The sequence below is a fragment of the Adiantum capillus-veneris genome, chromosome 2 (assembly GCF_014529385.1).
Source record: "Adiantum capillus-veneris isolate H3 chromosome 2, ASM1452938v2, whole genome shotgun sequence".
Classification (NCBI taxonomy): domain Eukaryota; kingdom Viridiplantae; phylum Streptophyta; class Polypodiopsida; order Polypodiales; family Pteridaceae; genus Adiantum; species Adiantum capillus-veneris.
Window position 1 is genome coordinate 175,473,694 of NC_140932.1, and position 26,689 is coordinate 175,500,382.

General features: G+C 39.6%; 1 protein-coding gene across 1 annotated transcript in view; it reads right to left on the reverse strand.

Moving 5' to 3' along the window:
- Window positions 1-14,311: 14,311 nt before the first annotated feature.
- Window positions 14,312-26,689, reverse strand: part of LOC147464106 (cytokinin hydroxylase-like) — a 40,140-nt gene continuing 27,762 nt past the window's right edge. Inside the window, exons 4-6 of the mRNA XM_086530306.1 lie at window positions 23,623-23,873; window positions 15,605-16,043; window positions 14,312-14,907 (exon numbers count right to left, since the gene is read on the reverse strand). Of these exons, the coding sequence (XP_086386432.1) occupies window positions 14,476-14,907; window positions 15,605-16,043; window positions 23,623-23,873 (1,122 nt within the window). The 3' untranslated portion in view covers window positions 14,312-14,475. The remainder of the gene's footprint in view (window positions 14,908-15,604; window positions 16,044-23,622; window positions 23,874-26,689) is intronic.

The window sequence follows — 26,689 nt, forward strand, 5'->3', positions numbered from 1 at the left end:
GTCATTCAAATCATCATGCTTCTCACAATCATGCAAATCCTGTGTGTCATGCTTTGGAGAAGAAGAGACTGAGAGAGTCTCCTTTTCTTGAATCTCTTGCATCTGTGCCTGAGCTTGAGAAACGAGTCGCAAGAACTCTTCCCTGTATTGGTCGCTCTTTCCTTTGACGACGGCTGCAATTCTTTCTTGGTGTCTGCGCTCTATTTCTGCTCTTCTTTCTGCATGTCTGCGTTCCATTTCTGCCATTCTTTCTGCATTTCTTGCTTCACGTTCTAACTTCCTTTCCATAAACATCTTGTGGAAAGCCTCCATAGGAGTTAGTGCAATCCTTGACATAGATGGGGAAGGTCAGAAAAACCTCCTGGTGGGGAAAATTCTTCTTCGCCTCTCTCATGCTCATCACCTCCAAGCAAAGTATCTATTCCGCTTCGAGTGATGACCATTCTGAAGTCGTCGGTTCTTGTGGGTTCTTGTGGTCTTGGGTTCTTAAGTTCACGAGGAACTTGGGTTCTTGGGGATCTTGGGTTCTTAAGTTCACGAGGAACTTGGGTTCTTGGGTTCTTGAGGGTCTTGGGTTCTTGAGGGTTTCTTTCGCTTGCAAACCGCGTTTGAGAAGGATCTTCTCTTCACCCGAGTTCTACTCCTTTCCGTGGGCGCACCCCTTTGCGGCCTTGCGCTCACACTAAGGTTGCTTTTTCCCACCTCACGTCGATTGGCCAGCCGCTAAGTGCACGGTCCGCTCTCAATGAGTGAAAAGAGGCACAAGGGGAGGCTGGACAAGCCCTTCTTTCCTGGATTTCTATCACCCTTAAAAAACACGATTAGGAATCGACACGTCCAAGCGAACTTGGGTTCGTGCGATCGCAACAAGCAAAAAAAATTCTTGTGATTCTTGTGGTTCTTTCCTTGAGTTATTCAGAACACTACCAAAGCTCTGATACCAATGTTAGGTGCAGCGGAATGAATGTTTGCGCTTTGCTCAAGATGAGTACTCCGAACTGTGCTCAAGGTTCCTTTTGTTCTTATGGAAGAGAGAGCCTTCCGTTCTTAATGAGAGAATGCTATGATCACAAACAAAGTCAATGGACACTGTGCGTGCAAGTGTATGAGATTGAGAGATAGAGAAAGAAGAGAGATACGACACCAGAGACGTAAAACCCTCCTCCGAAGGCCCCACTCTCGTCGGCAAGAGTGGTCTACTTATGATTGCACAACCTGGAACAAATGGAATGCATGGAACTGATGCAAGTTTAGGCTATGTCGACGATGACAACGGGGATGACGAAGTCGACCTAATGGCTGAAATCTGCAATCTTCTTACTACTATCCAAAAACGCTATGGGCTGAAATCTGCGACTGAGCCAAAAACGTTGTTTTTGGGGCTGTTTTCTGTGGGTCTTTGACGCTGAAAATCTGCAGGTTTAGGGTTGAAAATTGATGGTCTTCAAGGCTGAAAACTGAGATCTTTCTGGGGCTGAATCTGCTACTTCTTCATGGGCTGAATCTGCTACCTTTCGGGGCTGATCTTGATGGTCTTTTAGGGCTGCAATCACTGCATGTGCCGGATCTGCAAGGCTGAGGCTGAAACCAAAAACGCTAGGTTGTTGTAAACCAAAAACGCTAGTGATGCTGGTCTTTTAAAAAACGCTAGCTTCTCTGTGACCTCCGGCGATGAAAGACGATGCTGATACAAGCGCTAGTGACTGAGGATGGCTGGAGATGTTCCTTGTTGAAAAATGCTAGGACAATGGGGGATCTTGCTTGAGGGAGTCGCCCCCAAGGGTTCTTGCTTGAGAAGTTGCTTGTTGAGCGGTGGAGCTCCTGCTGCCTCTTCTGCCATTTAGTGCTAAGTTTGGTTTGCTTATATATCTTCTTACCCAATTTGCCCTACCTACTTTTGTTGGAAAGTCACTTAAATTAATAAGTGAAAAATGCCAAAAATAGGTAAAATAGGCTAAATGCACTGGAAAATTCCCCTGATGGAATCTGATGGATTCTGGTGGGAATACTGATGATCATGTTGTGTGCAACCAGAGGATATGCATCTATACTAAGTGACTGGGCATGCACGGTCTACGAATAGACTCACAAAAGTGCTAGATCACTTCTAATCTAGACTGATTGGACTAATTGAACCCTGATCAAAAACTGTAAGAAACAGTGCCAGTTTTTTTAAGCTCGCTTCTGCTGTTCCCCCTACGCTGTACCATCGCCTCCCCCCCTTTGCCCCCCCCCCCCCCCCCCCCCCCCCCCCCCCCCCCCCCCCCCCCCCGCGGTGCCCGCCTGCCCTCTCTGCCATGGTACAGGATTTTTGTCAATGACTATGCACGTATTGCTGCGCCTTTAACGGAACTCCTGAAGAAAGGAATGAGGATCGAATGGAAGACCGAGCATGAGTTTAGTTTTGCTAAGCTAAAATAATTCTTGGTCTCGGCTCCTATCTTAAAGCTTCTCGTTTTCAATAAAGAATTTGAAGTAGCGACCGATGCTAGCAAGTTTGCCTTAGGTGGAGTTCTTACTCAAGAAGGAAGACCGGTGGCGTATACTTCACGAAAGTTGAGGGATCATGAGAAGAAGTATCCTACTCATGATTTGGAACTATTAGCGGTTATTCATGCGCTGAAGTTATGGAGACATTATCTTCTCGGGCGCAAGTTGCAGCTAGTAACAGACCACAAGAGCTTAAAATGGATTTTTATTCAACCTGTTCTCAATATGCGACAACGGTGATGGATAGAGCTTTTACAAGAATATGACCTTGACATAAAGTATAGACCAGGGAAGAAAAATGCAGTTGTAGATGGACTTAGCCGAAAATCTTTTCTCGGAGCTATCTCTATTCCAAATAACCATATCTGGGATAAAATCAAAGAAGCATCTTTGGTAGATCCAGAGTACCAATGTATAGCATCAATAGTCCACAAAAATAAGATGCCTGAAGCTAAGGATTACTCTCTTATGGAAGGGTGTCTTTACTACAGACATAGACTCTGTGTACCCAGAGACCCAGCTCTAAAGAAGGCTATTCTGTATGAAGCACACGATAGCCCTACATCTGGACATCCAAGCTATGCTAAAACTCTTCATGCTGTCAGGAGGAGTTATTTTTGGTCTTGAATGAAAGGAGACATACTTCGCTATGTGAGGCAATTTCTTTCTTGTCAATGGATAAAAGCTGAAAGGATCAAGTTACCAGGGCAACTTCAACCTCTTGACATACCCCAGATGTCACGTGACATATCCCAACCCTATGTGTCCGTGGGCAAGCTACACCACAGCAGGGTTCAGTCAGTTTAGTCAAGTCTAGATTAGCAGTGATCTGGCACTTTTGTGAGTCTATTCGTAGACCGTACATGCCCAGTCACTTAGCATAGATGCATATCCGCCAGTTTCACACAGCATGATCATCTGAATTCCCATCAGAATCCATTAGCATCAGTTAGGGAAATTTTCCAGTGCATTTAGCCTATATTTCCTATTTATTGGTATTTTCACTTATTATTTTTAAGTGACTTTCCAACAAAAGTAGGTAGGCCAAATTTGCTAAGTTAATCTATAAGAAAACCCAAGTTAGCACTTTCTGGCAGAAGAGGCAGCAGGAGCTTCCCGCTCAACAGGCAACTTCTCAGCAGTACCCTCCCTCAGCATCAGATCCATCGCCATCACCACCCCTCCCTTGGCGTTTTTCATAGGATCAGTCTCGTCTTGAAGCTCCCCCTTTCTGGCGACAGTTCCCCTTGAACATCAGCCCTATCCTCGATGTTTTCCCACGACAGAATCACCTCAGCCTTCAACATTTTTGTCATAGCCTTGCAGCGTTTTACTAACGCTAGGCCTTTGCATCAGATTAGCCGATTTCAGCCCTTCCAGAGCAGCGTTATTCAATAGGTGTTCCTCAGCTTGGGCATCCTTTTCAGCAGGTGCAATTCAGTATAAAAACGTAGCTTAGCAGACACAGCACTTCAGCGTTTTTGTCTCTAGCATGACCCCCGACACAAACAATCATTTTCAGCCAGTAAAACAACAAGAAAAATAGTCATTTTCAGCCTCCAAACAGCCACCGAATTCAGCCCATAGAAGATCACAGTTTCCATCCACACGAAGTCGCAGTCGTTATCACCGTCATCGTCATCGGCATAGTCCCATTGCATATGCACTGTACACCTTTGTGCAATCAAAGTTAGACCACTCTCGCCGACAAGAGTGGGGCCTTCGGAGGAGGGTTTTACAACCTCTCGGTGTCATATCTCTTCTCTCTTCTTCTCTCAGTCTCATTCACTTGGACGCACAATATCCACTCACTTTGTTCCTGACCACAACACTCTACAAGACGGAAAGCTCTCTTTCCCTAAAGAACTAAACAGAACCTTGAGCAATAAAGATCACTAATCTTGAGAAAATACAACATTCATTCCGCTGCACCTAACATTGGTATCAGAGCTTTGGAAGTGTTCTGCATTACTCGAGGAAAGAACCACAAGAATTTTTTTGCTTGTTGCAATCGCACGAACCCAAGTTTACTTGGGCGTGGGGATTCCTAATCGTGTTTTGTTAAAGTGTGATAGGAATCCCAAGAAAGAAGGGCTTGTCCAGCCTCCCCTTGTGTCTTTTTTTACTCATTGAGAGCGGACCGTGCACTTAGCACGGCCGACTAATCGACGTGAGGTGGGAAAAAGAAACCTTGGTGTGAACGCAAGGCCGCCAAGGGGTGCGTCCGCAAAAAAGGGTAGAACTCGGGTGAAGAGAAGATCCTTCTCCAACGCAATTTGCAAGCGAAAGAAAACCTCAAGAACTCAAGAACCTCAAGAATCCAAGACCCTCAAGAATCAAGAACCTCAAGAACTCAAGTTCCTCGCGAGCTTAAGATCCCAAGATCATAGTGCATGGTCGTCACCCAAAGCGGAATGGATACTTCGCATACAGGTGATGAGCATGAGAGAGGCGACGGAGACTTGTCCCCACCCGAAGATGATTTCTTCAACCCTCCCCCTTCGCCATCCACGCCAGACCCTGTGGAGTCAATGATGAAGCAAATGATGGCCATGATGGATAGACAAGAAGACAAGCGCCTTGCTTTAAAACGTGAGCGCTACGCAAGAAAAGAAACAAAATAACTAAGGAAGGAAGAAGCGGCAGCACGAAACGCAGCATTGGAGGCCGATCGTGCCGCTCATAGGTTGGCTTTGGAGATCGAGCGTGAAGTTCATAGATTGGCTTTGGAGGCCGAGCTTGAAGTTCGACGAGAGCTATGCACTCAAGAATTGATTGCCCAAGCCCTAGCCTCGAAGACCGAACCACCCAAAGATCGTGGGAGCTCGTCAAGTGGCGCAAGCCACGACGCGGTTTCCAACCATCCAGTTACAGAAAAGTTGATTTTCAGTAAGTATGATGGTAAGATGGATGCTACTATTATTCATTCTTGGTTGCATCAATTTAATGCTTATTTTGCGACAACTAAGAAGACAAGCAATAGCAAAGTTTTGATGGCAGCTATGTACCTTGCCGGTGATGTACCTTGCCGGTGATGCCATTAATTAGTACCACACATGGCAAGAGGCACAGCTAGTTGCGCACCTAGAGGCAGCCGACGATTTCACGCCCCTCTCTTTTAGTTGGGCTGATTTCCAAGACAAGCTCAAGGCGCGGTTCATGCCACCTTAGTACCTTGCACGATTGAAGGACAATTGGCGTGCTCTCAAGCAAAGTGGTATGCCGGTTATGTCTTTTTCTAATCGTATTTTGCAGCTAGGTACCCAACTACGCATGTCGGATGATGAGCACAAAGAGGCTTTACTCTTTGGATTGGACGAGTATATCAACTACGATGTCAAGGTATTCGATCCAATCGATCTCAACAAGGCGGTAGCGATTGCTCTCGCACACGAGATGAAGCTCAACAAAAGTACCTCGCAGACTTCTCAGAACCCGTAGAACGGTAAGAATGATAACTCTTCTAACCAATCTACCAACAGTATCTCATCAAAGAATTCTTCCAATGAGTCTCAGGGTAAGGCTAACACAACTGCTAAACTTAAGCTTACTCCAGATGAAAAGGTAGCACAAGGAATTGTAGGAGGATACATCACTTCAGAAGAACAAAGCACTTATTCTAAGGAAGGTCGTTGTTTTCATTGTCACATTAAGGGTCACATAAAACGAACATGTCGTGAGCTTGAATCGAATGAATCTAAAGAACCCACAGCACCCACTACATCTATCAATGCAATGAATGATAACACGGGTGTGCCCAAAGTTTCTCAGGACCCTCCCATTGATGATTCTCTCATTAAATGTTATGGTCGCACATTGGGGCACCGTTTTGTCATATTTTTTGACCCAGGTAGTATGCATGATGTGATCATCTCCTCGCTTGTTGAGAGAGCCCGCCTCGAAGTTGATCCGAGATCTCCTATCGAGATCTCTGGCTTTCGTCCTAGTAAGGACGCTCTCGTCATGAAGGAGTGCCTTGATGTGTTGTTTGCAATTCAGCAGGCTGCCTTCACTAGAAGATTTGTTGTTTCTCCTATCTCAGGATGTGATATGATTTTAGGCATGAAATGGTTTTGTGAACTGAACCCTCTCGTTGATTGGGAGGCTAACACTTTAACTCTCAATGACAAAAGTGATTCTCCTACTGTCTTTCATGGAGAGGAGATTTTTCCTTCTCCATCTCTCACTTCTAATATGCAGGACAAGATTGAAAGGATTCGGGATAAGGAGATTCTCTCTGTCTCTCTTTCTGCACAGCATGACACACAGGACTTGCATGATTATGAGAAGCATGATGATTTCGATGAAAAAGACAAGCCTGATGAATTGCATGAAGATGATGTGATTGTTCACAAGGATGATGTGTTAGTTGATGATATTCCTAGCGAAGCTAACCTCGTTGAAGATTCGATCAATCACCAAGAATCGATCTTGGATTTCGAGTCGAGGTCCACAAATCCCCCCCAAGAAGATTCGATAGATCCCGAAGAAGCGATCTTGGCTCTCGAGCCTTGGTCCAAAGAACCATCACAAGAAGTATTATGTGTTCGCATGATTGATACGCACGCATTGTTCGAGTGTTTCATTCGTGAAGTTTTCTTGTATTTTAGTCAGCATCGTTATGTGATTCCTTTTCCTAGACATGACATATTGTATGTTGAGCACGTTTCTCTCATGGATGAACACGAACGTATGCAAATTGTTCATGGAAAGGTGAAAAGTTTGTATGTAAGGAAGTCGCATTCCATGTCTCTTCCTTGGCATGACACAGTTTTCGAAACAGCACATGATTGTATGAGTACCACACATGGGCATTTCCATTGTGATTTGCCACAATTGATTGATTTCGATCAAACAGAAAAGATTTGAGTGCATTGTTTGCATGTGTTTGATGAACGGTTTTTCACTGCGTCTCTAGATTCATCTACATTGCATACACAGTCTTTAGAGAAGACTATTTTTTTCCTTCACTTTACATGGAATGGGTATGTTCATGGTTTTGTGTTGGAGATGGTTTCAGGAATTTTCAGCCATGGAGATTCTTGAAGACGAAAGAAGCAGGACTCTAGACGAATTTGAAGCAAGAAAGGAGATTTAGAAAACTTTGTGTCTCTTTCGGCACGGCCCAAAGAAGCAAGCGTTGCAGACCTTTATGAAGTTCAAGTACCACACGATCCACACAGCAGAGTGGGCCGGCGAAGAGTCCCTTCCAGGATTCCGGATGCTTTTGGCGATCTCCCTCGATGCCATACAAATCAGTACCAGTATCTCACTTTGAAAAGGAGGGGATGTCACATGACACATCCCAACCCTATGTGTCCGTGGACAAGCTACACCACAACAGGGTTCAGTCAGTTCAGTCAAGTCTAGATTAGCAGTGATCTGGCACTTTTGTGAGTCTATTCATAGACCGTGCATGCCCAGTCACTTAGCATAGATGCATATCCTCCGGTTGCACACAGCATGATCATCGGAATTCCCATCAGAATCCATTAGCATCAGTTAGGAAAATTTTCCAGTGCATTTAGCCTATTTTCCTATTTATTGGTATTTTCACTTATTATTTTTAAGTGACTTTCCAACAAAAGTAGGTAGGGAAATTTTTCTAAGTTAATATATAAGCAAACCCAAGTTAGCACTTTCTGGCAGAAGAGGCAGCAAGAGCTTCCTGCTCAACAGGCAACTTCTCAGTAGTACCCTCCTCAGCATCAGCCTCGTCTTGAAGCTTCCCCCTTCTGGCAGCAGTTCCCCTTGCAGATCAGCCCTATCCTCAGTGTTTTCCCCCGACAAAATCACCTCAACCCTTAGCATTTTTGTCACAACCTTGCAGCGTTTTACTAACGCTAGGCCTTTGCATCAAATTAGCCGATTTAACCCCTTCCAGACCAACGTTTTTCAGCAGGTTTTCCTCAGCTTGGGCAGCATTTTCAACAGGTGCAATTCAGTATAAAAACGTAGCTTAGCAGACACAACACTTCAGCGTTTTTGTCTCTAGCATGACCCCCGACACAAACAATCATTTTCTGCCAGTAAAGCAACAAGAAAAATAGTCATTTTCAGCCTCGAAACAGCCACGGAATTCAGCCCATAGAAGATCACAGTTTCCAGCCACGAAGTCGTCGTCGTCGTCGTCGTCGTCATCATCGGCATAGCCCCATTGCATCAGTCCATTGCATAAGCATTGTAGACCTTTGTGCAATCAAAGTTAGACCACCTTCGCCGACGAGAGTGGGGCCTTCGGAGGAGGGTTTTACAACTCTCGGTGTCGTATCTCTTCTCTCTCCTTCTCTAAGTCTCATTCACTTGCACACACAATATCCACTCACTTTATTCGTGACCACAACACTCTACAAGACGGAAAGATCTCTCTTTACCTAAAGAACTAAACGGAACCTTGAGCAATAAAGATCACTAATCTTGAGAAAATACAACATTCATTCCGCTGCACCTAACACTGGATGAAATGGGAATGCATCAGTATGGACGTTGTTAGAGGATTACCTTCTACAAGAGGTTATGACTTTGTTTTTGTGGTTGTTGATATGCTCACAAAAGTGGCTTATCTAATACCTGTAAAGACAACCTTTACTGCTTCGGATATTAGCCGGGTATTCATTAAGGAGATTTTTAGGTTACATGGTTTACCCAAGCGTATCGTCAGTGATAGAGATACCAAGTTTACATCAAAATTTTGGACTTCGCTTTTCCAATCTATTGGGTCACAATTAGCCTTCAGTACAACGTATCATCCACAGACAGATGTGCAGACTGAAAGAGTTAATCAAGTTATTGAGGACATTCTCAGGGCCTATTGTTCGCAAGAGCCAAAGAAGTGGTTACAATATCTTCCTTTGGTAGAATATGCTTATAATTCTTCCGAACACAGAAGCATTGGAATGTCACCCTTTAAAGCTCTTTATGGACAGGACTGTTTAGCACCATTGAACTTCTCGAATCCAACCATCAGGATAGAAGCCTCTAGGAAGATGTTAGAAGATATGGAAGCTTAGACTAGAGCTTTTCGCCAAGACATTCGGGCAGCTCAGGATAGACAAAAGCACCTTGCAGATAAGAACCGTTCGGAAAGAACTTTCAAAGAAGGAGAAAGGTTTTTCTGCGAGTCCGACCGAAGAAAATCAACTTATCACTAGGCAGATACAAGAAGCTAAGCCCAAGGTATTGTGGACCATTCGAGATCGTTAAGGTTGTGAGTGACCAGGCCTACAAGCTAAAGTTACCTACAAACTTGAAGGTTCATGATGTATTCCACGTCAGCTTACTCAAACCCTACATCCCTAATCCTGATCAACTTTTGGATTCAAATCAGATAGTCATGCCAGCACAAGGAGTTCTCGAGCTCCAACTGGACTATGTACTCGAAACAAGGGAAAGGAAGTTACGCAACAGAACAATCACGTAGCATCTAGTAAAGTGGAAGGATTACCCGGAAGAAGATGCAACTTGGGAGGACGAACCAACGCTCATAAAAGATTACCCAAACACATTCTTGAAATGAGGACATCTCAAATTCTTCACGTTGAGGAGGTTATAAAGTCTCTGACCCCGAACAGAAAGAGCACCATTGTACCATGGAATGAACATAATGAAAAAAGTTACTATTTTTGATAGTTTTTCAAATTCTGACAGTGCCATGATGTTTAGAATTTTCTAAAGCTTCAAAATGTGAATTGAAATAATTTTTGTGAAAATTTTTCAAAAATAGTAAGTTTTTGGTCACCCGATCCGTTTAGTTTTGACTGTTTCGAAAAACTACACCCGTACCCCGAATTTGAAAAAAATACATTTTCGGACCTCGAGGGTTGCTAAATATGGCAGGTATTCGGACAGATACACCTTAGTTAGAACTTAGTATAGCAATTTACGACATTAAAATCCGACTCGTATGGCCCGTTTTAGCCTAAAACCAAAATTTCCTAAGATTGTGCGTGGAGGCACCGGGGGTCGAGGCTGTGTGGGAACAGGTCCCAGGCCACTCAGAGCTTGCTTTAGTAGCTAGGGGGCGCCCTCTCTTCTTTTGGGAGTTGTGGGAGAGTTTCCATGCTTGAGAGTGAGTGTGAGAGTCAGTTACACTAGCTAACTGGAAACTTGGTAGGCATGTAACTGGACTTGCCATGCATAAGTGGAGTAGCTCTCAGATGCAAATAGCAAGCCAGGTCGATTTTCAGCATGGAGAGGCCTATTAAGAGTGTGCTCACACACACACACACACACACACACACACACACACACACACACACACACACACACACACACACTTGCACACACACCTTGGGGAGATGCTGCCGGCACACATAGTTTTTGGAGAAGAAGCAAAGGAGGGAAGTGCTACCCAATTTTCATCTTGAGAACTCCATTGGATAAGAAATTCGAGTAGATTTTTCAACCCCTAATCACGGTAATATCGATTTAATTTATGTTTTGCTGCAAATCTCTCCATCATTCTCTTAATTCCTCAACTATTATGCTTAATCATAGCTATATTTCTTAATAGCTACTCTCTAATTCTCCATATCATTATTCTATTACATAATCATCATCCAATAGTTAATTATGCAAGCCATTAATCTCTCCTAATCATAGATAAATGCATGATTAGTAAGAAGAAATCTTCCGCTAGTCAGCATAGTAATTAATTGTCAAGCCAGTAATGAGGTGGATTTGGTCAATTTCATTCTATTACCACACAATATTGGAGTAACTAAGTTGGATTCAATTTATTCATAGATTAGGATGTAATTAAGGAATATTAATCCGTCATTAATCCACTAGGAAGGGAATATCCTCTCACCTATGCATATGATGATTTTACATTTCTCTACTTACTTTAGCAAGGTGATTAAGCATGTCTAATTCACCTCTCTAGTAATATAATTAGTAAAAATCTGAAATTCTTAATTACCTAAGCTAAGTATTTAAATTTTAGAGCCAGTTCCCATAGAACAAGTAAGGTGTTATCCCTAAAATTGCTATGTCTTAAAGAAAATCTAACCCCTCGTACAAGAGTGATTGTTCAGTGATTCTAATCTGTCATCTTGATTGTTATGGTACTCTCGGACATTAGTTCTTTTCTCCAAGTTGTCAATTAATTAGTGAGTATAAAATGACCCCGGTTAAGAGAACTCACTTCGGTGGTACCCACGACCGCGAGGTGGGAAGAAGCAACGTGAATGGTAAAGGAAAAGCTCCCATGGACGACCAAGTACCGGCCATCTCACGGGCCATTGACGAGGAAGTAGGAGGTAGGTCACATTTTCATTCAAGTTGTTCAATTTAACATTGCATATGATAAGTTAGGAAAGAGCATATCCCTAACATGTAGGACAAATCCGACGGAAACCTCGGCATTTTAATTCAATTGTATATTAAAGTCTAAGTAGGAAAGAACGGTTCATGGATATACTGTTTGAAATAGGAAAGAATGTCTGCTAGGAAAAATTTAGCTCGGCATGTTCTATTTCCAATGTTGAACTAGTCGTGATCGCGTTGCTAGTAGGCTCGAACTCAACTCACTTTGTGATGAGAGATCGTCCGCTAGATGAACCCTGAACCACTTTGTTTGCTTCCACTATAGATCTAGTGGCCACCAGGTTTACCATGATCCGCCGTTTGAGACGGCCGGGTGGGGACCTCACAATATACTGCATATTCTAGTGGTATGGGACACTAGAATAGGTACTATATAGATGACGACATTCATAAATAACGTTGTTTGGTTTAATAATTTATTTATTCTTATTATGAGATGTTTCTAACACAAAATACTAATCACTATCTTTGACCAATATAGTTTGCAAATTCTTATCTTTGCAACTGGAGGATAGTGCTTCCCAACAAAGAGGTATGTAATGGAATTGATATTTTACTACTTATTGTAGCTGACATGTGGAAAAGACTTTACCAATCTAGGCCTATGTAAACGGATATATATTTCATGTACATTCTATTATTCAAGTTCTCTTTTATAAGCTTTGGCCATTTATGGCCGGTCGGCCAGTTTGTACTCACTTTGACCATTCAAGAAGTCTATTAAGTAAATGCATGCAAGAGAGAAATGGTCACTCTTGCACCGGGAGAGATTGCACTCAGTATCTGCATTATTCTTCATCTCTTCTCTCTCGCCGTACTGGTGTGGCACTCCACTCTAAGAGGTGTGTTGTACGCACCCTCTTGCTCTCTTTCCCTCATTGTTCGTATATAGCAACGATTAGTGAGCATAGGTTATTCGTCAGGTATAGAGTTTTATCAATTATGGCTTGCATTATGTTGTTTTCTTGCTATTTTGCAGGGCCTTCCACGCCTTCGTTTGTAGCAAGTCTAGAGGTGCTCGAAGATCAAGACCACCGGGTAATAATCTGATTTTTGATTTGTCAATGCCTATATATTAGGGTTTGACATAAGTTTGTTATTGAAATCTATTTGCGTTTTTTAAATCTATGTGCACTATTGTAGTCCAATTGCGTTATTTTACTTCGTTTGTTGAAGTCCTTTTGCTGCTAACACTAAGCGGTTAGCCCTAAGCGTATAACCTTCAACGATCTAAATACGAAGAAGTCCGTCCTGAGCGGTAAGCGATTAAATACCTAAGCGGTTACCTTTAAGCGGCGAGCCCTAGTAAACTGTTTGAATACCAATTAAACTTACACGACTAGCCCTAAATCGCTAAGTGACTAAATAACAAAACTAGACGAGCCGCGTGTAGGACTAAGCGGGTTCGGCTAAACAATTCAGTACATAAGCAACTAAGCGCTCTAATTAAGCAACGTCTAACCTTCATCGATCTAAATGCGAACCAATCCTAAGCGATGAAACCACTTATTACTTAAACGGTTAGTGTTAAAGGACTAAACCTAATTAATTGAATAGCCTACGATAAGTCTCAATTACAAAAATAGTAATATAATTTTTTAATTTCTAAATTTATTTATACAAAAATAATAAAAATAATTATAAAATAACATAAATCAAAATAAATCTTTCTTTTAATGATAAAATATCGTTATCTTTTTTAGTTGATGATGATTTTTAATTAATATTATTTACAAAATAACCAAAAAAATTGAATTAAAAATGTGTGTATGCGTCATATATAGCGTGTTTATATTGCTTAATGTGCATTTTTATTTACTTGCGTGTATGTTTATGTCAATGTATGTGTGTATTTGTGTATGCAACAAAAAAAAATGTTAAAGCACTCACATGCGGCCTATAATTTGAGCAAGAAACAATTGGCAAAATGTTCTCAAACCTGCAAACACACACACACACACACACACACACACACTATGTTACACAAAACACGAAAGTAAACAAATCCACAAGGAAACTTGAAAAGAAGCTTACCTTGTTGATGGGGAGCAGCATACAAGTGAAAATCTCAACTCCAACAAATCGTGAGGCAGCAGATCTACAGAAAGTGAGGAGGAGGAGGGTAAGAGAGGAAGAGAAGAAAGGCGCAAAATACGCAAGAGAAACTTGCGGTTCTATTTTTGCAGGATTCACCGATGTAGATGTCAGTATGTGTATCGGTACAAGCGTCGGTATACGCACCGGTATAGACATCGACTTGCACATCGGTGTGCACTGTTTACACGTCAAAAATCTGAATTTTTTTTTATAAAAAAACCTTGATTTTCCTCCAGATTTATCTACACATATATCCGACGCCCGCCATTGTCGACGTCAATAATCTGACGTCAAAGTTTAAGTGATCTCTTGTAGTGTGCTCAATATATCATTTATATCAATTAGTGCTGGATCAAATTGTTCCCTTTCAAAGGCCCTTGGTGCTTTCACACGGTCATGCTCAATAAGTGAAAATTGTATAATTGCATGTCCATTGTATTTGTACAAAGTATGGCCACTAGCTACAAATTGCTTTCTCTAAGGATGTATAGCTTTAGTGTATAGATTGATGCCTCTCAAGTCATGTTCAACAATTAATAGTTTTGACAAGATTTAATGTTATCACGGTCTAAAATGTCGAAGAATGATAGGCACACCATGCTTAGGTTGCAAGGTGAGGATACAAATAGGAGCATGTCTATACGAAGGAGAGAGATGAAATGTGAATTGTGAAAGGAGCATGCAAAGAACAATCTTAGCCTCCATCATTGCAAAGTTTTGTCCAACACAATTTCGAGGTCCAAAAGAGAAGGGCATAAAGGCCATTGGATTTTTGCAAGCTTTCACTACTCCCTCTGAAAAACGCTCCGGCTTGAACTCATCAGCATCCTCTCCCCATATGGTCTTGTCATGGTGGATTGCAAGCACAGGTACCCACACCGATAACCCCTTTGGAATTTCAAGATCTCCAACCTTTATACTTGAGAAAGCCTCTCTTGCAAGAAGTGTGGCAGGCGTGTAAAGTCGTAGGGACTCCAATAGAATCATACCTAACTGCACATAAAAACACACTATGTTAGAAACTTTCTTGACCTCTATTAAAAACTTTGAGAAGCTTTGAGATACTCTTTCTTGAACCTGATAACACTCACCTGCTTCAAACAAAGTAGATATGTCCTCCAACTTACATCCCAATCCCAGGTTATGTTTATACTCAATTAGCTCGATGAAACACAAGACTATTTTAGAAACACATTAGGTCATAACTTATAGGACCACAGCCATGTACTAGTACATGAGAAGAACTCTCTATGTATTTACTGTTATATATACAATATCAAATATCTATGACGTCCACTACTTTTTGTTTTCGAGCTTTCAAAAATAGATCTTGAGGTCTGTTGCATTTTTCTAGTGCTCTCCAAGAGGGAGGCCCCCTTTCCAAATCCTCCAAAGGAAAACTTTATGCTTGAAAGCTAAGAAGACTCTCTCTCTCTCTCTCTCTCTCTCTCTCTCTCTCTCTCTCTCTCTCTCTCTCTCTCTCTCTCTCTCTCTCTCTCTCTCTCTCTCTCTCTCTCTCTCTCTCTCTCTCTCTCTCTCTCTCTCTCTCTCTCTCGACATTTTGTAAGTTCGAGTTGTCGAATAGATCTTGAGGTCTGTTGCATTTTGAGCTCTCTCTCTCTCTCTCTCTCTCTCTCTCTGTGTGTGTGTGTGTGTGTGTGTGTGTGTGTGTGTGTGAGACAATGCTTACCACTTTAAGCCTGCTAAGCATGTCGAAGTCGGGCATGTCGCCATGCTGGTGCAGGAAGAGCAGAGCCTCCTGGCGGGCACGATGCTGCCAAGTGGGGCTGGAGGCCAGGAGCATGAACGTCCATGTCAGCAACAGCCACGTCGTCTCGTGGCCGGTGAAGAAGAAAGTCTTGCATTCGTCCATTAGCTGCCGAGAGGTATACATCCGGCCCAGCTGCTGACGCTGACGACGCTGGCCGCGCAGTGGAGGCGCAGCTTCTAGCTTGGCCGCTTCCATCTCTGCTAGCATCAGCCCTAACAGGTCCTGCCCATAATAATCATTCTTCTGCTGCCCATCCTCATCATCAGTATGTCCTGCCATGGCTTGCAGTGCTGCTGCTCGGCGACCCTCGATGATTTCCATGAACAGCGACTCCACCTCCTCCTTCAGCTTCCGTATCCTGCACATATAAAATATAGCATAGCATTCTCTATTCATCCAGACACACACACACACACACACACACACACACACACACACACACACAGAACTTGTTTGGAAAAACGGTTCATGCGAAAGATCAAAATAGGACAATTAAAGCATTCAAACCCCGACGTATATATTACAAGAAGTTTTGGACAATTTCCCACATTGTGATGTATCTCAACATCATGAGCTTCTCTAAGGCTGAAGGTGTGAGGGAGGCGCCGGATACTTAGCTAGGTATGATTGGGGCAAGGGACCACCGGTCCCTTGCCGGTGGTCCCCTACCCCCACTCGTACCTAACTAGGTATGTGGTCCTCGTCACTATATGGAACGGTTCTAGGCCAGAGGGGATCTAGGGCTCAAATTTGAAGGCGCGAGACAACTTTAATCTCCGCCGTCGGATCATAAAGTGAACTAGGGGTGAACTGGGGATGGGTGAACTAGGGGTGAACTGAGGGTGAACTAGGGGCGGATAAGCTAGGGGTGGGTGAACTAGGGGTGCTTAAACTAGGTGTGATCATGTGTCATGTCAACATGGACATCGACACGCGCTAGCGTGGTGATAGAGCATTCGTGTGACAACCGAGACGTTCGAGGTTCGACCCACACCCCACGAGGCAGGTGAACTAGGGGTGAACTAGGCGGGCGTGAACTAGGAGTGAACTTGGGGTGCCATTTTTGCCCCGAGTTCACCCCTAGTTCACCCCTAGTTCACCCCCAGTTCACTACGTGATTCGACGGCCGAGATTAAAGCCACCTCACGTCCCCAAACTTGGGCCCTAGATCCCCTCTGGCCTAGAACTGTGCCATATAGTGACGAGGGTATGTATGCGGTGCCTCTTGAGCAAAAGCTCATGATGTTATGCATTGTATGAAAAACACTGAGAAAGACCGTTTTCCTACATGAGAAAATATTTAAATCTTCTTGTGATATAATTACGGAAGAACAGCTCTCCTACTTCAGTTGTTTCCTAGCTGTGGGTATGACCAATTAGGGTATTAGGGGACAATGATTAGTTAAATGATGTATGACAACCTTCCCAAACCAAGGCACAAGAAGATTCATAAATTTTCATATGTAGGAAAACGGAGTCTTTTACAATGTTTTTCATACAATGCACAACGTCATGAGCTTCTGCTTGAGAGGCACTGCATACCTAGCTAGGTACGATTGGGGGTAGGGAGGTCGGGGACCAGCCCCCCACCCCCCAAACAGGGCCAATGGTCCCCTGTCCCCAATCGTATTAAGCTACGTATGTAGTGCCTCGATCCCTCACCGAAGTTCATGATGTTGAGGTAAGTCACATTGTAGGAATTATTGCGAGAATTTGTCCAAAACTTCTTGTGAGGGTCACACGCCCCAAATCTCTAGTGCCATCGCCTAGACATTTACTGGCCATCATGGATGTAATTGAAGCTCACTAATTTATCTAGTTGTAGTTGAAACTTATTAATTGATCTCTCACAAAATACTACTAGGACGTTCTCAAATTTATTAGGAAGCAAAGATATAACATTTTTTTAGCTTCTAGTCCACAAACAGAAAAGGCTTATGTGAAGCTAAACTGAGTTTAATTGGAGTCAAGGCATCATCTACAACGTGTACAATGAGGGTGCCAAGTTGCAGAGTTCAATCTACATTAGAGACAAGACTACAATGTTTTACTAGATGCCTTTGCCTCTTTGTACAGAGGCATTTTCATGTTTGATTGTAGTCAGAAGCATCATGTGCAATGTTGAATGTGTAAGTTGCAGCATTCAATCCACATCGAAGCAGTGTTCGGGAAAAATCATTTTTCCAAACATACAAATTTCCTTTCCTTGAGTTTGCCAAGATGAAGTTTTAAAAAATTAGTGGTATTTTTGGGGGTTTTACACTATTTTTCTCTATTTTGGGCCAGAATTTTTCCTTTTCCCCTTGCCATCAACCGGCATTATTGAAATTGAAAACGGCACGATATTAAACTGACACACATTTTTCCCGAACACTGCATCGAGGCATTATAGATCAATGCTTTTTTATGCTAATTGGTGGACAATTAGTTTTTCAACCATGCACAAGCATTAAGCATGCGAAAAAATTTAACGGCATTAAATAGGTTAATACTCTGAGTTTGACAACTCTAGAGGAGATAGAGTATTTTAATTGCCCAAGCACATGAGGCACCCTACCAACTAAATCTATCAAATCACATACATTAGACCTTGGCCATCAGAAAATCTTTGCTTGGGAATTTTATTCTAATGTATTTATTATTTTTACTATATTCATTCACATGTATTTACTATTTTTAGTGTGTTTACAACATTTCAAATCTCTGAAAACTTAAATCCACAAATTAATTATATATTAGTGCAAGTTTTTTATTTTGGTATAGAACATAACACAAATTAATAATTATGTGAGGATATCTTTACAAGTTTTAGGAAACAACCTCGCCCCTAAGTGGGTTTGTGGTTATATTCAAACACTCTCCAAATTACATTACATTAAATGCAGTTATGAAAGCTATTGTGCATAAATGATTAATTTGCACAAAATCAAAGAGTACATTCGAGCTAGCATGTTTATTGTCATGCCGTTAGCACTAAGTAACACCCACATTTATTAAGGAGCGGTAAAGGGATCCACAATGGGGAAGTTCACGCACGAAAGCCAAGGTGATTGCAACCACACAAACTATTTAAAATCTAAACTCGGACACGAATTAAACCTCAAAAACCTGGGTAGCCTGCGTTAACTCACAATATAACCTCATAAAAACGTGAGGGGTTACACAACGTGCACGCGGGTGAGTTGGTCAGCCTTGTGACACAAAACCCGATGCGCGAGGTCATGGTTCAAATTTGGGTCGTGAGAGGGTAGTGGAGTTTCCATGCCGCCTTGATTTTTGCGCTCGCCAGGTTTAGTGTGCCTCGAGGTCGTCCTTCACTTTCCGCTTGTCGATCCCTTAACCTCCCCTAATAAATGCACGGTCCCACTTAGTGTCAAGGTTGTCCACTTGAGTCTTGAGCCAATTCAGTATACTAGGTAAGGAAACTACAATGATGTATTGTATTGCAACAACATACTGGGTCTACCCGAGCGTTCATTAATTAATTATACGCTCAGATCCCTACTCCCACTCTTCTCAAACTAAAGCCACAGTTTTCGCCTCCGAATTTGCGTCGGTTCCCATGCACGACTTCTCCTGCTTCGCTAGTGCCACTCTTGTTCCCGTCCCAGATAGAATCCTGATTATCAACCTACTCTTAAGACTTTCTCACCCTAGTATCTGCAAAATTTAGTTAGGTTTTTCAAATTCTATAAAAACTTGGTAAGGTCCATGCACTCTAGCAATAGGTCCAAAAAGGGAGCTTGTTTTACATCCCAATAGAGGGAAGCTGATCCCATGGCTTCCCTCTCGCATCCACACCCATACACGTGAACTTGGAAAGGGTGTCCATGGTGCTCGCTTCCTTATCTTACTTGAAGGCAAATTGCATAGACATGACATTTGCTTCAAGTTAAAGAAGAAGATGATGCCCTGCTGTCACCATGCTTGCACTCAACTCAACAATCATCAATGTGGAGTCATGACGTTACAAGAGAGAGTGAGCAACCTCCATCGCACCAATAGTATCGCCAATCCCTAAGGACTAAAGCATATGTGGACATTATCATACAAAAATTTAGTATCGAATGATACGAATACTCTTGTGCATCAAAGACATTCAAGACCATGAAAGACCAAAATTTTCTCTTAGATATGGTCATACGGGACTAAAGCATATGTAGGCATTATCATACAAAAATTTAGTATCCAATGATACGAATACTCTTGTGCATCAAAGACATTCAAGACCATGAAAGACCAAAATTTTCTCTTAGATATGGTCATGCTCCATACAAACTATTTTAATAATAATAACTTTGGACATTAACCCAAATAGTCATGTGAATGAATTGTATATGGGAGTAGAATATCATAATGTTGGCTTGAAAGTTTTTTAAAGAATTGACAAACGCACTCTCTTTTTTACATGTGTCAAAGTATATGTTGTGTTACCAAGATTAGCATATATACATAATGTCTATAGAGAACCTATTGTTAAGTGAAACCGCAAGACCATACAAAGCTTCTATCCAAGTTCATCCCAAGAAAGTACTTGATAGCTATCCATAAATATTTTTTTCAACAAAGAAAATAACGTCCTGGAGGGGGGGTTTTATGTAATCATGTTAATGTATAATGTGAGTTCGAAAGGAGGGGCTTTGAAATGCAAAAAATTCAGGTAATTTAACAGAGATACATTAAAATAATGGATTTTTATTCAATTTTGAAAAACAAAATCTAAAATAAAAAATCATTTTATTCATTCAAACATATTAAAAGAGAGATTATTTTAATACCCCATGAACGCACATTATATAGGGGGTATTGAATGATGAACCTCCGGAGATAATGTCATAGCCACATTAGAGCTAGGTGTAGACATACCAAATGTAAGTACGCTTTTAAGGTGACTTCGATTCACCAAGGGATCTAGGAAAGGGTTGAGACAAAGGAGATGGCCTAGTTTAATTAAGCATTAGGTATGAAGGCTACCTTGTAAATTCTCTCAACATAAAAATCACTCCTTAAATTAGCCTATATCACATATGTTCAAGAGATTATTAATACCTTTGAATCATGCTTAATTTACACGATGGGTGCACTCTTTCAAGAAACCTTACCCAATTTGATACATACACAAATAAAATAGATACAATCCTTTCCCATTAACCCACTTGATCTAGTACAAATTTGTGGAAATGATACCCTGATATTAAAGCTCTACATGATGAAAAACAACTATATCTTATAGAGTCTTCCTCTTTCAGAAAGATTACAATGAAGTCCGAGCTTGATAATTTAAGACTTACCCAAAGATAACTTTTAAGGTATATTCTATCTTCAAAATTTAATTAATAAATATATCTATTCACCCATTTTAAATAATTACAAGTCCTAAAAAGTATCGTATAAAAATACCAATTTTCAATTTTGATTCTTATCTGATATAAAGGGGAGATCAGATTGAATCTTTCATGGATGCTTTGATTCTAGAATAGTAACTTATAAATTGCATGGTGTACAATGAACAATTAGAAGCACTAAGATGACTAAAAAAGCCACAATTCATAGTATCGAAGATAACTACAATTTACATTCATAGTCATAGGAATCATGTGGTTGAATTAGCTTGGAATGGTAGTTTATCAAACCAAAAAAAGAAACATATCTCAAAAAATGCAAAATAACGTAGCATGGAAACTTAGGAAAAAATAAACTCTTACTAAAATAAAATTTTCTTATCATTAACTTGAAAATAGAAAAGGTAAAAATTTTGAAATGTACAGTGCTTAAAATCCAAAAAATTAATTACTTTAAAATACTACAAGCAAGTCAACTTGACGATCTCAATTGTGGGAGAAAAAGAGAATCAAATGTCAAGTTTATTTATGCTTTAACTTTGTTTAAGAGCAACAGTGAAACCGTTTTGATAGAGCCACATGTCATTCAAAAATTTAATTTTCCTAGATTCAATTTTTGTTTCTAGCGTGTTTACTTCATTCACATTTTCTTTAGTATTCAATAACTTATCATTTATTTATTTGATGGTTTATGAGTCAAAATTTGTAAGGAAATTGTACAAGAAATGACACAGACATTAAGAATAAGTATAGATTATCATGAAAAATATTGTTCATTTTTCAGCACACATAATTGTTCCACTCAACATTTATGTTCAAAGAATTTAACCTTCATAATTAATAGGAGCTATATATATGGGTGAAAGTGTGGTTTGGTGGTAAAAAAGAAGGACCTATTTTACTTATACCAATGAAAAAGTGGGGACCGGTAAAATTTTTGTAATTTAGGTCAAAACTTTTCGGACCTTATGTTTTTAGATTCTTCTTTTGTAGACCTATCCACTGATATATATTATGATAGGTAGTTTTTCATGTGACATGTAGAAATTGTAACTCATAGATTTGTCAAGGGTGCTGTAAAGGACAATCCTTTTTGTACCACCAAAGCATGCTTTTAGTCATATCCGAGAATATCTAGGGTTTTGAAATAAAAAGCTCAAAGAATTGTCTAAGAGGTATAGGCTTGATATGTCACTTGGTGAAAGATATTAGTAGGTGATAAGATCTATATATCCTAGAATATCTTTACCTCATACTATAGCTTTATAGGAAAATTTCTAAAATTGCACTAGAAGCCACACAATATAATGACATTTAAACATTTTATTATTGGTTTAATTATCTTATGCATCCTTCATGATGAAATTTTTGTGTTATTGAGTCACATTGTTGACTATAAATTGTCTAAAGAACTTTCAAATTACTTAATTGTTGCCAATATGATTTTGGAAAATCAAGATTGTATGCGAACCCTATGCAAGAAGAAATGGTATATCCACAAAATCACAAACATGGTGACAATCTAAAGATATTTTTAAAAAAATACTACATATGCTACATTACAAATATTTGAGAATCAATTTAGAATTTCTATATAATGTATACCAATATCAACCCCAAGATAGGGTTAGAACAAGTGTCTTACTTCCATTGTTGATGGCATATAGAATCTAATGGATACTTATAACAAAATTTATACAAACACATACATAGAATGTTTTGAAACAATAAATTATCTTTATATTTCCTTAAATCTTTCAAGCTATTGGTCGTAGTAATGCGGTCTTGTTTGTGTAAAGGAAGTTTGTTTGTTTATATCTCTACTGCATGCTTTTATGGTCATATTAAACAAAGGAGTAATCTATAACCACAAGTCATGGTTTTGATACAACCAATGGTACCAATGTCAAAAAGTTTGTTTACCTTTTAGGGCCTGGTGATTTTTTTTTTGTATTTATGCTATAGCTCTAGTTAATTTTGTCAATGAAACCAAAATATTGTATGTACTTCCTTAAGATCTTCATGTTCCATTTAACTGTATATACTACATAGCACCCCTACCCTCCCCATATTTTCCAATTTTGGTGAGAAAGTAGTATATTCTAAATCTCTTGTTATCTAGAAAAAACCTTTTTGTCATGAAATATTGTTAAGAGCTTGAAGGGGGGGGGGGGGGGGGGGGGTTGGGGGGTTGTCACTATGTATGAAATGTGTATGCCATGTGCGTTCAAAGACTATTTTTAAAACTTGTTATCTATATATTGTTGATAAATAAAATAAATTCTTTATTTATTCATCTTTAAGTAAAATTTTCAATTCTATTTTATGATACCCTTTTGTATATGAAATTATGAGAAAATATAAAATTTAATAATCCCTTTCGCTACACTCACATGATAGTCACATGACTATTAAGTGACCTCCCCATGATTGAGAAGATGGTTATTTCCTACCAAAATTTGTGAGAGACTTCAACCTATTTCTAACACATACTAGAATAAATAAATAAAAGCTTTTTATTTTAACTCTTAATGTTTTGATGTTATTATAGACAAGAAAGTATGGTATTGAAATCTACTAAACAAAATAACTAACCTTTGAAGATTCGAGCCAAATCTGGAAGAAGAATGTATGGAAAGTTTTTGAAGCGCACTTAGTTTCAAGAATATAAGCTTTCCTTTCTGGTGGCTGCTACTAAACTCCGTTTTTGCAATTATGTCTCCTGCTAATTGACTCATATGTTCACTTATTTCTATTTCCACTCGTTCTTCTTTGGATTCACAAAGCATTTTATTCCAAAGCTTAACCACTTCCAAAGTACATTCCACTATGTGCTCCAGCTGGTGCTGGAAAAGACATAAAAGAAAAATAAAATTGCTTAAATTTAATCTCAAAATATCGCTCAAATTTATAAAAGATAAAATTTCTTAAGCAACCTCATTTCACTTTCCAACCTACTAGATAAGGAAATTGATGACGATTTCTATACATTTCAAAGTTACCTATTAGAGCTATAAAAATGAACATTACACTCATAAGAATTGGAAGATAGTCAACCTTAGCACTTCGTGAAAACATCTACAATGAAACATGCTAAATCCTTATTACAAATACTCTTTCCCATTATATTAAAGAAAACATTACTTTGATCTACAATATTGGGTAAGAAGTTATGGGTTTTTCTTAAATGCATCATATTGAGCACACCATATAAACAAACTAGTGGAATGATCTCATGTTTAGTCACTACATAGATGAACGATTTTAAGAACATAATACCATTAAATTGTAGTATAATTTTTTTTTAATATATAAAATCATGCTTAGTCACTACATTGATGAACGATTTTAACAACATAATATCATTAGATTGCAGTAGAAAACTTCTTAAACAAATTAGTGGAATGATCTCATATCGTGTCACTACATAGATGAACCATTTTAAGAACACAATATCATTAAGTTGTTGTAGAAAACTTCTTAAATTTTATCCAAATTATATATAGACACCAATCCTTGATGCATTTGACATTCTTAGTCATTGCACTCTTGTCAATAATAAATGTTGAAATCAAATACTCATGTCACATACATAGTGACATTTGTGGGCCCCTATGGCACAATTTATACTAGAGTCCCAACAAGAATTAATTTTATTTCAGGCAAGGAGTAGATAGTAGACAAGGGTAATGAAAACAATCAAGAAAATCAAGGTAAGATGGTAGATAAATACAATAAAACATGAAGGTGTATCAACATCCATAGATATTTACAACTAAATAAAGAAAACAGTGAGGTGAAAGAAGTAGCCAAAGAGGGGTGTTTTTGGTCATATATTAGTGAGAATGCATTCATTGATATATTTTAATACTATTCAAAGTACATCTAAAATATGCACTCTCACACACATGTGCATGCAAACATAAAGCATGTATGTGCACATGCATTCACTCATTTGAGAAAAATAAGCACATATCTAAGCAGCTTGCACACATGTACACACATGAAAGCATACACATTCATTAGATGCACATACATGAGACAAAAAAATTCATAAAAGACATGCACAAACATAATCAACACCTAAAACATTTACGTACAACATGCAGAAACATGCACTGCAAGCACATTCTTGTGTGAAAATTGTCACACACACTCAAACATGCATACACACAAGAAATCTACACAGTAAACATGTATATAGATATTCATACACTCACCTAAAGAACAAAAATATTCACATCCAACGAAGACACACATGAATGTAATGAAATGTAATCATACATTTACCATATACTTACACACACCAAGGACACACATACATATTTATATGCACACATAAAATCCAAAAAAGAAAATTATTGACATGTACATATAACAAGCACACACAAACATGCACAAGCATGAGAAAAAGAGGGGACTTAAAAGAAGAGGGAGGAAGCAGTGGTACACATGGGACTCACATACACTATGCATGTGTGTGTGTGTGTGTGTGTGTGTGTGTGTGAGAGAGAGAGAGAGAGAGAGAGAGAGAGAGAGAGAGAGGAACGAGATAACTGGGAGAGGGAGAGCGATAGGGAGTTAAAGGGGTAGATGAAGTTATAGATAGCACTAGGTAGAGAACAAGGGGTAAATATAAACATAGAGAAATAGAGAATGACAATTAGATTGAGATAGAGATAAAGGGTAAGCACAACATAGAGTTCGAGGAAGAGAGGGAGAGAGCAAAAGACAAAGATGGAATGAAATAAATAGAGGAGAGAAAGATAGAGATGGGGTGCCAGATAGAAAGAGGTGTAACAAGGAGATCAATTGAGAGGGAGAGAGATAGGGTAAGAAGTAGATAGAGAGGAACATAAATACATACAAGGAAAAAGCAAGATATATATATATATATATATATATATATATATATATATATATATATATATATATATATATATATATATATATATATATATATATATATATATATAGAGAGAGAGAGAGAGAGAGAGAGAGAGAGAGAGAGAGAGAGAGAGAGTATATGTGTGTAGAAGGTGGGGGAACTAACTTTAGAGATAACTTGCACAAGGGTTTATCTAGACAAGTTATCTAAAAAATTATCGGTAGTTACTAGACCGTATATGATTGTGCAACCAGTCAAACCCTAGTGCAGGCACCTATAAATAGGACCCATTGATTCCAATTTTGAAATCAATGAACTCGAACTCTTGCAACTCTAGTCGCTAGATGTTTTATAGTTCTTTTGGATACTAAGTGCTATACACTTGTACTTTTGAAGTTTTTACTTCTAAACTAGCCTATGAATCTAAATCTACATTTCAAGTTATCTTAGTTTATGGCATTTGAAGTCTTTCATTTCAGTTCAATTGTTTGTCTCAATTCTCAATCTCATCTTTTGAAGTTTGATTTTGGTAACCTAATCTGACTTGATATATGGCATCTGAATCTGACATTCTGACCCTAAAATAGTTTCAGATGACTAGCTCATTCCATTTTGATGATCATGGTGATGAGCTAAAGCTCTTGACAAGAACCAATCTCCTACTTAGAATTCATAGTCAATCAGCCATTCACAATGCCTCCACATCATCTAGTACGAGGAAAGAATGCCACTATAATGTTTACTATGAATCATGACAATATTAGCACACTAGCT